Source organism: Apiospora kogelbergensis (assembly GCF_038363985.1).
Source record: "Apiospora kogelbergensis strain CBS 113332 chromosome Unknown utg000001l_segment0_segment0, whole genome shotgun sequence".
In the NCBI taxonomy this organism is placed as follows: Eukaryota; Fungi; Ascomycota; class Sordariomycetes; order Amphisphaeriales; family Apiosporaceae; genus Apiospora; species Apiospora kogelbergensis.
The window spans coordinates 1,065,804-1,079,182 of NW_027117418.1; the positions used below are offsets into that span (position 1 = coordinate 1,065,804).

General features: G+C 53.4%; 5 protein-coding genes across 5 annotated transcripts; 3 read left to right on the plus strand and 2 right to left on the minus strand.

Annotated features, from left to right (window-relative positions):
- Positions 1-73: 73 nt before the first annotated feature.
- Positions 74-3,102, minus strand: PG998_000352 (uncharacterized protein; the record flags this gene model as incomplete). The annotated part of the gene is made up of 3 exons (XM_066867170.1): positions 74-2,025; positions 2,100-2,979; positions 3,067-3,102. 3 exons carry the CDS (start codon positions 3,100-3,102, stop codon positions 74-76), a joined length of 2,868 nt encoding a protein of 955 aa, XP_066735585.1.
- A 2,311-nt stretch (positions 3,103-5,413) lies between these two features.
- PG998_000353 (uncharacterized protein) lies at positions 5,414-6,268 on the plus strand (the record flags this gene model as incomplete). Its single annotated transcript, XM_066867171.1, has 1 exon — positions 5,414-6,268. The coding sequence occupies one exon, from the start codon at positions 5,414-5,416 to the stop codon at positions 6,266-6,268; it is 855 nt and encodes a 284-aa protein (XP_066735586.1).
- Positions 6,269-6,317: 49 nt separating this feature from the next.
- PG998_000354 (uncharacterized protein) lies at positions 6,318-7,043 on the plus strand (the record flags this gene model as incomplete). Its single annotated transcript, XM_066867172.1, has 1 exon — positions 6,318-7,043. One exon carries the CDS (start codon positions 6,318-6,320, stop codon positions 7,041-7,043), a length of 726 nt encoding a protein of 241 aa, XP_066735587.1.
- Positions 7,044-7,775: 732 nt separating this feature from the next.
- Positions 7,776-8,395, plus strand: PG998_000355 (uncharacterized protein; the record flags this gene model as incomplete). Its single annotated transcript, XM_066867173.1, has 2 exons — positions 7,776-8,187; positions 8,244-8,395. 2 exons carry the CDS (start codon positions 7,776-7,778, stop codon positions 8,393-8,395), a joined length of 564 nt encoding a protein of 187 aa, XP_066735588.1.
- Positions 8,396-8,898: 503 nt separating this feature from the next.
- Positions 8,899-13,360, minus strand: PG998_000356 (Transcription elongation factor; the record flags this gene model as incomplete). Its single annotated transcript, XM_066867174.1, has 4 exons — positions 8,899-9,182; positions 9,239-12,872; positions 12,937-13,116; positions 13,181-13,360. 4 exons carry the CDS (start codon positions 13,358-13,360, stop codon positions 8,899-8,901), a joined length of 4,278 nt encoding a protein of 1,425 aa, XP_066735589.1.
- Between the last annotated feature and the right edge of the window lie 19 nt (positions 13,361-13,379).

A 13,379-nucleotide genomic window follows, 5' to 3' on the forward strand; every position in this document is an offset into this window, starting at 1 on the left:
TTCTCTTCTCTCTCAATGCACCAGAAAAAATGGAGTAAATAAGTAGTAGTCAGGCTCACGCTCTTACGCTCTCTCAAGCACCCATCGCAAATATGTCCTCTACGCCAGCCCCCTCGAACTTGCGTTCTCGGCTCTCCCAGTAGCCGTCCTTGCCGCTCTTCAGCCTCCATACCTCCTCCTCGGCGTCGTCGGCGCTGGCCTTCACGAACCACTTGGGGTTCCAGGTCTCGCCGCGGGCCTCCAGGTCGCGCCTTCTGACACGCTGCGCCTCCTCGAGCAGGACCTTTTTATCCTCGGCATCGTCTAGCTTGCCTTCCTCTGCACGCCTTTGGTCCGGGCGGAGACGGCTGTCCGTCGGCGGGAGGCGGTCACGTTCGATATCGGTGATCTCGTTGAGCGTGGCCGCGAAGGCCGTGAGGCCGTACGTGTTGGCAGCGTTGGGGACGAGTTCGCCGACCTTCCAGATCTCCTCCTTGCCACTCTTAAGCGAGCCCGTCCAGGTTCCAGTGAGGCTAAGACCGGTGTTCTGGCCGTCGGCATCTTGAACGTCGACCTGGACATCTTCTCCGCGGCCGCCAAACATACCGCGCGATCGGAACTCCGCCACGGCTTTTGCGCCCGAGCTTTCGTTGTTAATAACCATCGTCCCCACGGGCTCAACGTACTTCTCGCCCATGACGACGTTTCGAAGGAACATGGTAGCGATGGTCCAAGAGTACAGCTCGTCAGTGCCGTCTGGCAGTCGCAGAGCAACACGCACCTTACCCTCAGTTGTGACTTCCGCGCTCTTTCCCCAGAATTTCTGCGTAGGCGCAGGACTCTGAGTGAAAGACCAAAGCGCCGCGTCGGCTTGCATTGCCAGCCGGACTGGGCGATGAGAAACCTTCTCGACCACGAGTCGAAATCCGCCAGGCAACTCGGAATCCGTGCGAAGCAGCTCGAAAGTCTCACCGAGCAATGGATTGAACGGTTTACGAGTGGCCCGCTCTTTGCCTCTATATCCGCTGAACTGCGAGATAGCAAATGCTGACACATATAATAGTCTCTCATCGGCCGACTTCAACTTGGCTGCTTTGTCAAGAAGCTGTGCGTACTCGAGCTGTTCCGCCACGCGTTGGACTAGAGAAAGAGGCTCGTTCGAAGATACCGGCATGGAGATGGTACTAAGATCTTTGCCAACATTCTTGCGCACAAAGGCAATGAGAGAAGGTGGCGGGACAGTAGCTGGCGGTACAGTGCCGCGTCTCTCAACCCCGATGTCGATGGGAAGAGGGGTAAGAGACTTAGGCTTGACTGGAAATAGCGCGGCAGCGCCGGTGGCATCCAAAGGCTTGTCCTCCTCTCCGACCGATGACACTGATGAAGAAGAGTGTATAGACGCATCGTCGGCTTCCGACCCCTGAGAATCGTCCTCTCCGCTTTGGCGGTCGATCATGACAACTTGGTTACGGTCATCCGTCTCGCCTGCCTCGGCATCAAAGAACTCTTCTGTGGAGGCCGTCGACTCCATGCTTTTCCTTGGGCCCGTCGCCGACATAGGTGTCGGGACGCGTCTCTTCTTGCTCCTGGCAATCAGGCCGGTGAACTCTGTCACGACCGAGTCCAGGTCGTTGAGCAAAGCGGTACAATGTTCCTGCGTACTACGCTCTTCCTGCTCCATTCCCTTTGACTTAGCCTGAGTGCCATTGGGAACTGGCGTGGCTGCCGAGCCCGGAGACGGCACACCAGGTTGAGAGTTGGTCGGGGTCAGCACGGATCCACTAGACTTGCGCTTCCAAAACGGCCGTTTGTCTTGACCCTGCGAGGGAAAGTAACCTTCTGCCTCTTCGGCTGCAGTGGGAGCACTAGGCGAGAGGTGGGAGGTGGTCGGGCGAGTATTGAACTGTTCCTGGGAAGCCATGTCTTTTACCAGTCTACGAAGGGCATCTCGTGTGCCGACCACGCGGCTCACCAGAGATTCAACTTGCTGCCACTCCCTGTCTTCCTCGATCTGGTTGCTGGGGTTGGTTGTTGCGGTATTGATGCCTGGCTGCTGCTTCGAGTGTGGAACATTCAGATGATCGGGGAAGGCTCAGCTTCAAGGCCTCTAGCAATCCTACTTGCTCGTTCGAGGGCCTTCGCCCAATCATCAAAGTCTTTGGCGTTAGAGGCTCTGAGATGCCATACCTCGGCGCCGGAGTCGATGTTGATTTCACGGCGTCGCTCATCCGCGGCTATCGCAGCCAAGCTCAGCGGGATCGCACCGCGAAGAGCCGATGAATTGCGATTGTAATAGTACGACAGCGTGCATGACGAGTAGTCGAGAGAGAAAAAGCGGCGCGCGAAGCCCTGGCCCTTCTTTCTGCGTCTCTTGAGTAGGTTGCCCGTGTGATATGTCGAGGATGTTCCCGGGTCGCTGTGATTAGCCAGGGAGAGAGCCCGCGTTCTATGGCTCTGCAAACTGTCCACTGAGTCGGAAGCAGCAGCAGCCGTCTGGGGGCTTGGCTTGACGAGGCTGGACTTGCTCACACCTGCAGCTTGCAGGTTCGGTAGATAGGCCGCCCCCTGTGGCGATTGGCCGGTGGGATATGTCAGGAGAACGAAGGTGGCCGTTTTGCTTGTTTGTTTTGAGAAGGTGTTGTCGAAAACCAGCCCGAACATGGCTGACTCCCCGGCCAAAACATCGTACGTGCCCATAGAGACCTTATCGGCTTCGCATTTCCCATGCCATTTCATGATGGTGAAGCCTTTACTCTGGAGTTGTTCCTGCGCCGAGTTGGCATCGCGTCTTCCGAAGCGGCCGGTTTTCACATTGCTAGACCCCTCGATGTTTTCGAATGACTTGTTCAGCTCGTCGACGCTGGCGGCCGTGGCTGTCAGGGAGGTCGCGCCGGAGCCCGGGTGCTTAACGATGCCGAAGTTGACGGATTTCTTGTGTGGTTGGACGCTCCATGATATCGTATGCCCTTCGTCCACCTTGACCCAGCGAACGATATAAGACTGTATAGCACAAGGGGATTCGCGTTAGCCTGGATTCTATGTCCAGCAGGGACGCGCAAGTGCAATGGGCGCATGGGAACAACTCACCTTGCTATGAATCTCAAGCTGTTCTATTCCCGCCATCGTATACAGCACGCGGTCGCGGTGGGTTTGGGGGGAAGCGAGAAAGCGAAAGGTGTCGCGTCGAATTGTACTCGGTCACAAGCAAAGTGAAAGTGGCTTGGTTTGTCCACAAGGGGGTCGGGGTGGATGATCCCTGTTCTCTCAAGTATGACGCAGCAACAGCAGCATTGGACGGGATTCCAAGAGTTTGAAGGGAAAGCAAGAAGAGACACAGGAATCGTGGCGCTTATGTTCGAATCGCTCGGGCCATGGCTATGCTTCCAAAGACGAATAAGAGGAACAGGACAGGAGCAGGAGCAGGGACAGGAGACGAGACCGAAGGATGACTTTGTGCTATGCTGTCAATTTGCTCTGCCTCCTAATGAGCCCCCAGCCCGTCAGCTCATGTGTCCACGGTACTTAGTGCTATAGTGGGGGTGCGCCTTACAGGTACGAACAAGTAGCCCGAATTAGTATTGATTGATCCTTGGCATTCAATCATGTCGCCCAAACAAAACCCAGAGCCGTGCGTCCCGTACGAAAAGGCTTGGCCCCCTGAAGAATTGGGGACGCCAAACCTGTTTCCATTGCTCTACGATTACCACGATTACCACGATTACCACGATTACCACGATTACTATTCTTTACTCGGCTCTCGTCGCGCTGCGCCATTCCTCCCAGGCTACAGTATTAAACGCTTCATCATAGGTCCGTCTTTGGCTCGAAAATTGGGGGGCTTTTCCAGCACCTAAGCCATCTACGGGTGCTCTCCGGCTGATCCCGGGTTCCTGTAGTGGCCGGTCTATCCGCATCTTTCCACTCCCGTCTACACACGGCTGCAAGACACCAGAGACAACATTCAGCCTGACATCTCGCCAATGTCAAGTCTGCCAACTTTACAGTTAGTGGTTTGGGTGCGGATCTACCAGAGCGTCGGTTGAGAACAAAGACGTTTTTCATAGAAAGCCCTAAGCCTTGCAATTCCAACGATATATCGTCCGTTTTCGTACCACCAAGATTCTCCCTCTATTGCTCCTAGTGCCGCTTTGTTACTATTCTTTGCACACATCTGCCAGTAAAGCGTGATGACTGAACTAACACAATGTTTTCTGTTCCTTTTGGTTGGGACTTCATCCTTTTTTTGCAGACCAAGTCGGTTTGCCTGGTAATCATTCCAACCCGTACAGGATAAGATGTCTGATCAGGCTGCGAGGTCAGCAAGGCCCTTGTCACCCTGGGCGCAGCGGTACGGGGTCTCCGTCGCGGGCGATCTAGGGGATGGCTCTGATCACTCCCTATTGAACCCTATAGTTCCAGATGTTGATCCGATTTTTTACGATGATATACCAGGAGGTAACCCCCAAATCCCAAGACTCGATAAGCTTCTTCAAAGCAGGCGAAAGCAGGTCGTAAGCCATATTCTTCTGCCTGCGACAAGCAGTCTCTACTCCCTCAAAACGAAACTTGGTTCTAACATGACTAGGATGATATGGGCGGCATCTACTCATACCAGCTCGGCCCGTTGAATGAGTATTTGGGCACATCGGTGCGTGGAGGCCATTCGGCCAATGGATATAGCCACGACGACAACAGGGCAGCCCATCAGAGACAGCTACTCCAAGTAAACGAAGACAGCTGGTTAGAATTCTTCAGAAAGCCTAGGTGGTGGACTCTAAGCGACGACATTCTTATCGACCGCACACGGTCAAATCCTATCACACTATGGGATCCGAAGAGTGACCGGATCTGGTCGGAGCTACGACTTCTTTTGGAGTTTTGTAATAGGATATTGATTAAGCTGATGGAAGAGAGAGATTCCTGGTAAGAAACACCCTCCCACCTTACTCTACCTATGTCGGGTACTCATCAACTGAGTAGGCTGGACACTGTACTATTTGGAGACATCGTCTACAAGGACGGTACAAAAGTACCATTAGGGGTACCTTTACCCGGAGACGGCTGCTCGGTCAGGCCTCGTAGTCCTGGGGAGATGCCTCGGCGACAGGAGTACCTTGGTCAAGCACATGACCGTCTTTTGTGGCTCACAAGAGACCTTATTTGGGGTTTTCGTGGTGGGTTTATTTCTTTCTTCTTCATCCTAGCGGAAGATTGTTGACCAAACCGGCGTTTACAGACGAACGAAGCTGGTCGCTCACCAGTGACATCGGTCAGCCACATCCGCACGCTCAGACTAGTTGGGCTTGGCGACCGGCGGCTATCGAGGGCCAGATAATAGCGTTCCCCATGGTCGTTCTGAACGTGGTGAGTACCCACGCCCCGCGTCCTCACTTCATGCTTCTTCGCCCCTTGCTGACGAACGGTCCAGGCACAAATGCGCGTGTTGCTCGAAAGGGACCCGACACCGGCAGAGGCTTCCATAGCCCGCTTTGCCCTCGCCACCAGTATTCTGCACGAGCTTGGCCATGCCATATTCAGCAGCCGCCGCCGAGACTACACAATGGACACCACACCCGAGGCGTACATGGGCGAGGAACAGATACGGGAACTGGGCTTCAGCTTCGACAATCACATATTCGGGGGTATAAAATCGTCTAGCCGGCTGCCCTTCGTCCGGGGTGAAGAACCCGGTGGATGGATAATGTCCTTTGTACAGCTCGAGTTCCCCAATGTCAAAACTTTCAGAGGGTATAACCAGGAGCCGCGAGACGCGTGGGACCTTGTTCCTTACGGCATCCAACCGTCCCCTAGTTGGATTGTACCGACGTTCGTCTGTTCGTCCCTTTTCACCGAGAACTACTGGGACAGCGTAGTGAATAAGAAAGGCACCGACGCTCTGAAGCTTTCACGATTTCACGCGGAGAGCGGGATCCTGACCATGGAGAGTCCACGAGTCGACGAAGTGCAGACCATGTTGACGCAGGTTCGTAACGCTATAGATGCGAGGACGCAGCAGATCGAAAACATGCTCAAGGCTGTCAACCCCGACATAGAAGGGCAGCAAAAGATATGGGCGAGAAGCCTATGGGGCTACGAATATCTGAGGCATGTCATCGCCCTATTCGGCCTTTACCATGGTCATCATAACTTGCATCAATGTCGCCGCATTGCTCAGGGGGTAGTCAACGCTGCCCGCTCCCGTCTGTACCCCGAGGACGATGAGCCCGAGGTCCTGTCCAGGGTTGTGCGAAGCGGGTGTTGGATTATCCTTGCCCTAGGTTACCTGTGAGACATCCCTTTCCCACACCGGCTCTTCTCCGGCGCTGACTGTCCACAGGATGCACGCAAGTTTGCCTGCGCAGCCTATTCTCGCTGAACGCGAGTCTTTCGTTAATTTATGGAGGGAATTTTCAAATACCGGCAAAATTGCCCGGAGAGACTATGAGCGAGCACGGTCAGGGAGAGTCTACGACGTCGAGTCCACGGACGGCCAAACTAAAACGCCGCTGACGCATCCCAAGGAGTACCTGGACGTTATCGCAAGGACCATAATACCAGAGTTGGCGATAATTTCACCCGAGCAGTCGGTGCACAAACCATGGGTCGTTCTTGTCCGCCAGTCCTACGCGGAGCTCCTCCGGCAACTCTTCGAGGGATCCGACGGACGGCAGTGGGTCGACCCCGTAATCAGGCCTCCTCCATTCGAACTGGACGATAGGCTCAGCTCGTTTCCAGATATCTGGCCCCGCGTCCAGCCGGCACGGCCCGGAGTCTATACGGACGGTTTCTCACCGGACGAGCGTTTCCTGACTACCTCGCAGATCGCCCAGGAAAGCTTATTGCTGGTCAAGACAGCCACGTCACAGGGCTGGTCGTGCTACGAAGTCCCCGATGACATCGACATACGTGTTGTTAGTAATGCCTCGAGACCTACGCTGTACGGCCCGGCTCTACAAGACGACAACAACCCTTTCGCAAAACAGCTCCGTCCCAGGTTGAGAGAGCAAGGGCCGGTGGGCATCTTGATGCCGTGGTACTTACAGAGAGAGGTGGGCTCTTCTTGACTAACTGGCGACCTCTGCTACACGAGTTGCTGATGCTGATATTCTTCTAGGTTGCCGAATTTGACGGTGCTCCATCCATCCCTCTTTGGCGCGTACATCATGGGAGAGTTTATAACATAACAAGTACGTCTTGAGTCGACCAGTTTTCCAGTACCCACCCTTTTGTTTGTGCACATTTTCCCCCTTACTTACTCACCTTTTCCCGTTAGATCTTCTCAACGATAGTAGCATACCAATGGCAACCAAAAACGCCGTTAGAGGCCCCCGCCCGGTAGAAATGGATGCCAGCTTGCTGTTTCCAGATATCATAGAAGCCCTACGTCCATACCAGTGTGGATGTATAAAGCCAGAAGATAATGCTGCTGTAGGCTTTCCCAAAGTAAACAGCCTTGTTTTGACTGAGAAAGAACTGGCGCACTACGATACTCCAGAAACAGGTGAGTTAGAATGCTACCACAGTATTAGCTATAGCCTCTCGGCTGGATTGCTGACGTTACCGTCTTTTGGGACGTGCGAAGGTGTGTACGTAGCCTGTGACGGAATTATTTATGACATAGGAGGTATGTAGTCACCAACTCTTGACCTAGAACCAGCGATCATCCTCGTCATCGATGTACTGACCGTTCTACCCGTCTAGGCTACATTGAGCATCACCCTGGGCCCATAGCACACCACTCAGGAAGCGACATCACAGATGTGTACTACGGCACGGGTTTTCATGAGAACAAGCCAATGACGGAGCTCGGCATAGGCGATGCCAAGCATACCATCCACGAGGTAGGCCGCCTCGTAAGGACTCTGGTCGATATTGCCAGCAACCTCATCGTGCTGCACGGCTACGTGTTCGAGCTGGTCGACCTGACCATAGACGAAGCGACGCAGGAGCGCTGGGCCGGCAAAGCGGTGACGCCAGAAGAGTGGAGGGCCTCCCCAGACGCTGGCCTCTTCGATGCTCTGTACGAAAGTCGCGGCGAGAAGGCCGTGGCCAAGCATGAGCCGCCCCGGCGCGGCGGGATCCTGACCGCCAACTTGGGAGAAATTCCGATGGCGGATCTCTTGGGGCATAACCAAGTTGCCCCAAACGGACCCGGCGCGTGGATCGCGGTCCGAGAGGCGGGGCGCCTCGTCGTCTATGACATCTCCGGTATGTGCAGCAATAGGCAAAGCCGGAAAACATGCTAACCACTGCGTCGGCAATAGGTCCCCTCCAATATCCCAACTATTTCGCCGACGACTCCCCGTGGGCGGAGGGTGCCTCTCAAGCAGCGCCAGGGACAATTGTTAATGACATAGTAGTAGGTCAGTGGCTACAGAAGAACCTTGGCCACCGGAGGCTGGGCGAGCTGAAGTGAACAAGGGCTGCGGACTAGCTACAAGATTACATACATTGTTGGCTAGTCAATTTAATTGAATACTATATCCTTCAAAGACAGATGACACCTGCTAGCTGATATTGTTGCTGCGATATGGAAAAGCCTATCCGTGCTGCTCAGCTATAAACTACCGTTTCTTAGCCTGCCCACTACCTGATTAATGGATCATGACAGCTCCCTAGCAGGTCCCCTCAGCCCCTTAAGCCCCTAGCCTCTCCCCCCTTTCAGCTTTCACAAACCGGGGCGCGTAAAAGTCATGGTCCTGCTTGTGCTCATCCATTCTCGATTACTGATGTATATGGAATTTTCGCTTCTTATGCAACCTGTGCCCTGTGAAAAAGTCATGGCCATATTTCATACATATACAGACTTGCGCCATCTCCCCAATGCACGGGAGCTTTTGCGTCATCGATGCCACGGACCCTAAGTAGTTGACCGATCCTCTAAAAACTGCAACGAACTTTTCCAGGCATCCCTTCCATTCATCTGTGGTGTTGTCTGGAGCCCCGTTTGGCATTGTCCACCATCCTGGCTATCTCAACGTTGAAGCGTGTCTTAAATCCGTTGCAAAGATCGCGCATGTTTGGGTATTTCTCCTTCAGAAATTCGAACCCATTTGGTATGATCCTTACGAACCAATGTCCGATCTTAGCCGCCTTGTTGGCCTTGAAGCATAGATAAAAGTAACCGGGATGTTTCGGGTCAATGCAGAACGCATAGATAGAACGAGTCGGATTCGCATCCGAGTAAGCCGTCAACCATTTCTCTGTTTCCTTGATTAGCATGATTCAATACAAGCACGTCTGATATAGGTTGACTCACCAAGTTCTGAAAGGCTGCCCTTCTTGAACTTGTCGTGGTTCATCATTTGGTCCACCATACGGGCCATGGCCCGCACGTGTTCTTGGATCAACTCATCGAGATCACTGTACGTCTTGGAGCCGATACACAGCTTCTTACCGAGCGTGAAGTCGTTCTCCTTTTGCAGTTCGAGAACATCAAGATGTTGGTAAACACCGTCTGCAACCTTCCACGTGACGGTAAGATGGTCATTGCCCTTTCCGGATGGACGGATGACGACGTCACCCTTATCCTTGGAGCCAAGCCATTGTTCAGCGTCGAAAGAGTTGAACGGCTTAAACAGGTTGTGCTTGACCACTCTCTGCGCACGCCCTGTTACGCGATCCTTCTCTTGTCCAGCTTCTTTGTCCTTGTTCTCGAGCGCCACATCCCAGATGCTACGATCATGGTCACCATATTTCTTGTATGGTCGCCGTAATGAGTCTTCGCGCATGGACAGCTTGGCCATGAAGTCCTTGCGATTGAGTTCCATAATCTTGGCTTGTGTCGTCTGTCCAACGTGAATGACATCTTTGATCGAAACATTGCCACGAGATGTGACCTCGTGGGCCTCGATACGGCCCTCGATGCCACAGTCAAGCTTGGCGATGGCGAAATCATCTTTGACGACCCGCACGTTGACAGAAACGATCATGCCTTCTGCCAAAGATTCCTTGGTCTCGCCAGTGAACATAACAAAGATTTGATCCGCATTCAGCGCGCCAAAGTTCCGTCTGAGCTCCTCGTATGGGGCCTGGAGCTCGGCACGAATAGTTTCCAGGGTTGCTCGCTTCCTTTGGCTGTAGTTCTTTTCCAGCTGTTCTGCGTACTCTTCGAGGATAAGCTCATTAACCTTCTCTTGCTCGTCGTCCTTGAAAAGCTTTCGTACAATGGCACCAGCGCCGTTTTCATCGGTCTCAGCCTTAACATCCTCCTCGTCAAGCTCAAGGGCATCGGCCGCCATCTTTCGCCCAAGCTCATAATCCTCTGGGTGAACACGCGTGTTATCCAGAGGCTCAGAGGATGGGTTAGTGGCATCGTATTCGATGTAAAGGAAACTGGCACAGTTATTCCAGACGCGTGGACCAACGACCGGCAACTTGTTGTTATCTGGGTCACCGACAAGCTCGTCGCGCGAATTGACCACACCTCCGTTCGCATTGATGGCTTTGATTACGCTTGTGGCCTTACGGGGTCCGAGGCCGGAAACGTAGGGCAGAAGGTTGCATGTGTAGGGGTCATTGACAGCCTCATTGATGTCGACTCCGCACAAGTTGACCATGTCCACCATAGCCGTCTCTAGTGTCTTGAGCAGCTTGTCTTGTGGTAGCAGACCCTGGTTCGGATGGAAAAGCAGCGACGAAATATCTTTACCCAATGCAGCATACTCTTTCATGGGATTTTGCAGGTACCTTGCCAACGCTACACAGTAGCGGGTTATGGGATTCAGGGTAGGATGGTCTTGTAGGCCGCGAGGACTGTCCTTGTAAAGGCGGGCGACCTCGTCATTAACGACCATCACCTCAAGAGGCTCTCGAATCCATTCGCCGGACTCGCTGTCCTCGAACTCGTTGCTCATGATCTGTTTCTCACTGATGATGCCCTCGATATCGCGTACTAGTCGGTGGGTGTCGGACAAGAAGCCGCTGACGCCAATGACATCGGGTCGTCTGCGGTCGACAAGTTCCACAAACTCTGCTCGTTGATCCTCATTTCGCGCCAAGTTCTCGAACTTGCCTTGCTCAAGAACTCGCCCGTCTTCTTCAACCCATGCCCAGAATATGGGGTCGCGGCCGGGATCTCCCATGCCATTCGAGATAGCCAGGACTCTAGGCGCAGTTCCAAGAACCATGCCCTTGGGCTTGTATGGGGCTTGATCCAGTCTTTTAGAATATTCTTCGCGACAAAGCTTGAGAAGCTCGTCTTGGCAAGCCGTCTTCAGAGAATCTTTGACACCCTTTGTAATGACGCGCTCGAGTTTGCGGAAGGCGAGGTCGATGACTTCTTGGCGCTCATGATTCCAAGCATCTGCAACATGGCTGTAGTTCTCGGAGACAAACTCGGCATGTAACTGCTTCTTGAAATCCCTCTCGTTTTGCAACCGAAGCTCAACCTCGATCAAGCCGTCCTCCTCTGCTTTCATCATCTTGAGAAACAGTTCAGGACGGCGGGCGAGATCGGGAATTGTCTGGTTGATGAGATACTTGATCTCGTAATAAGGGTGAGAATCGTCAATCCTTCGGAGTCCCTTCTCGGTGCGATGACAGCTGACTTCGCCCAAGCCGTAAAAATGAGCCCTGAAGTGTCTCCGCATTCTTGGGGTAATGAATAGCTCTTCTGCGTACATCTGGCGAGCCTGTACAAGCACCATATCGCCCGTTGCAAAGTCGGAGTCAGTCAGGCTGTCGGCAAGATCCATCGGTTGCTGGTCATGGTCTTCGGCGTGTTGTTTGCTGCTTTCGCGCAGGAGATTCTGAGCAAGACGATCTGGAGTAATACCATAGGCTTTGACCAATTGGTACGCCTTGCTGTTCCTGATTCGCTCGAACATGGAAGACTTGGTACCAGGACGTTTCGTCTCCCTGGTGATACCATTCATAGCAGCGATATCCTTCAGTTGAACTGCATATTGGAAGTTGACGTAGTCCTGCAGATCTTGCAGTTCCTCCATAGTTGCCGCTTGCGGAAGCATTTCCTGCAGCATTTCGTCCTGGATACCTCCGGTGTCTCTGAGGTTGTCGCATGTTCTCTCCAAGGCAGAACGTTTCTCGATCAATGCGCGAAACTTGATGTCCAGATCCAAGATGCGCCAAAGATCATCTTGTGTCAAGAGCTTCTCGGCATTCACCAGGAACTCAGGTGCCTCCGGGTCATCGGGAAAGTCGGGGTTTCGTGTTTTTCTGGCGTGGATGAGGTAGTCCTTGCGGTGCTGGAACACGTACGGAACCTCGAGTTCCTCGACCACGAAATACTCCAGGACCTTGCCCACAGCCTTCAAGAATGGTTGGTTGAGGTCGCCAGAGAGTTGCTTCTTGGGCCACATGAGGTTGGTAATCCATCTGGATTCTTCCTTGAACTGCTCGGAGGATAGTTGGAGTTGTCTGAATGGTTTGCGGTCCAGCTGGAATCGCTCGGGCTCGTCTGTTACGCGAATCTCGTTGTCCTCCTCCGTGAGCAATTTCTCTGCGAGCTGAGAGGGCTCGAAGACATCCTTCAGTTCAAGGTTGGTCTCTTCCCTTTCTCTATCTTGCTCAGCTTCCTCGAGTTCAAGCGCCCACCCGTATTCGAAGCCATCGCCGAAGATTTCCTCCATCTCGCCAAGAACCTCTTTGTCGAGGCCTGTGGGGTCCATAAGCGCAGCGAGACCCCTGTCGCGTGGTCGTGACACTTCCAGATCCTCACGATGACGTCTCTGCTCATCCTCGTCTTCTGGGAAGTCATCCTCGATAAAGTCGTCGAGATCATCAACAGGGGCATGGTGGCTGGGACGTCCACCATAACGGCGATCATCCACGGCATCGTCTTCGTCGTCGGAGAAAATATCGTCAAGGCCCCCTTTCTTGCGGCCATGGCTGTCCTCATCTCGGTGGCCGTGCTGAAGTCGTTTGAATTTCTTCTGGTCGAACGACAATCATTTAGTATAGCATCCCATAGTCATTCAGCATTGATATGAATCATACCTTTTCCGGCTGTTTGCTTTCCCAGCTTCCGACGTTTTCCCCAATCAAGTCGAGATCTTCTTCATCTAGTTCAGCTTCCTCGGCCTTCTCTCGGCGTCTCTTCCGCTTTCGTCGCTCTCGTTGGGCTTCTGAGTCTTCAGCCTCTTCGTCATCGTCTTCAACGATAAAGCCTTCGCGGATCTAGCATGTTGCCAGATATTAGTTTCGAGCTCTTCGGATTGATAACATTGACAGAGCAGCTCACCTTTGCAATCTCCTCTTCGTCATCGTCGTCGTCTTCTTCTTCACTGGAGTCATCCACGTGCTCGCGCGGCTTGCGCGGCCGTTCGCGCGCCTCGCCGGTGTCTTCATCATAGGACTCATCCTCCTCTTCGCTGTCGACATCAGCCTCGCCCATCACCAAGTCGCGTGTATTGTTGCTCATGTTTTCGGTGGCCTGCGGA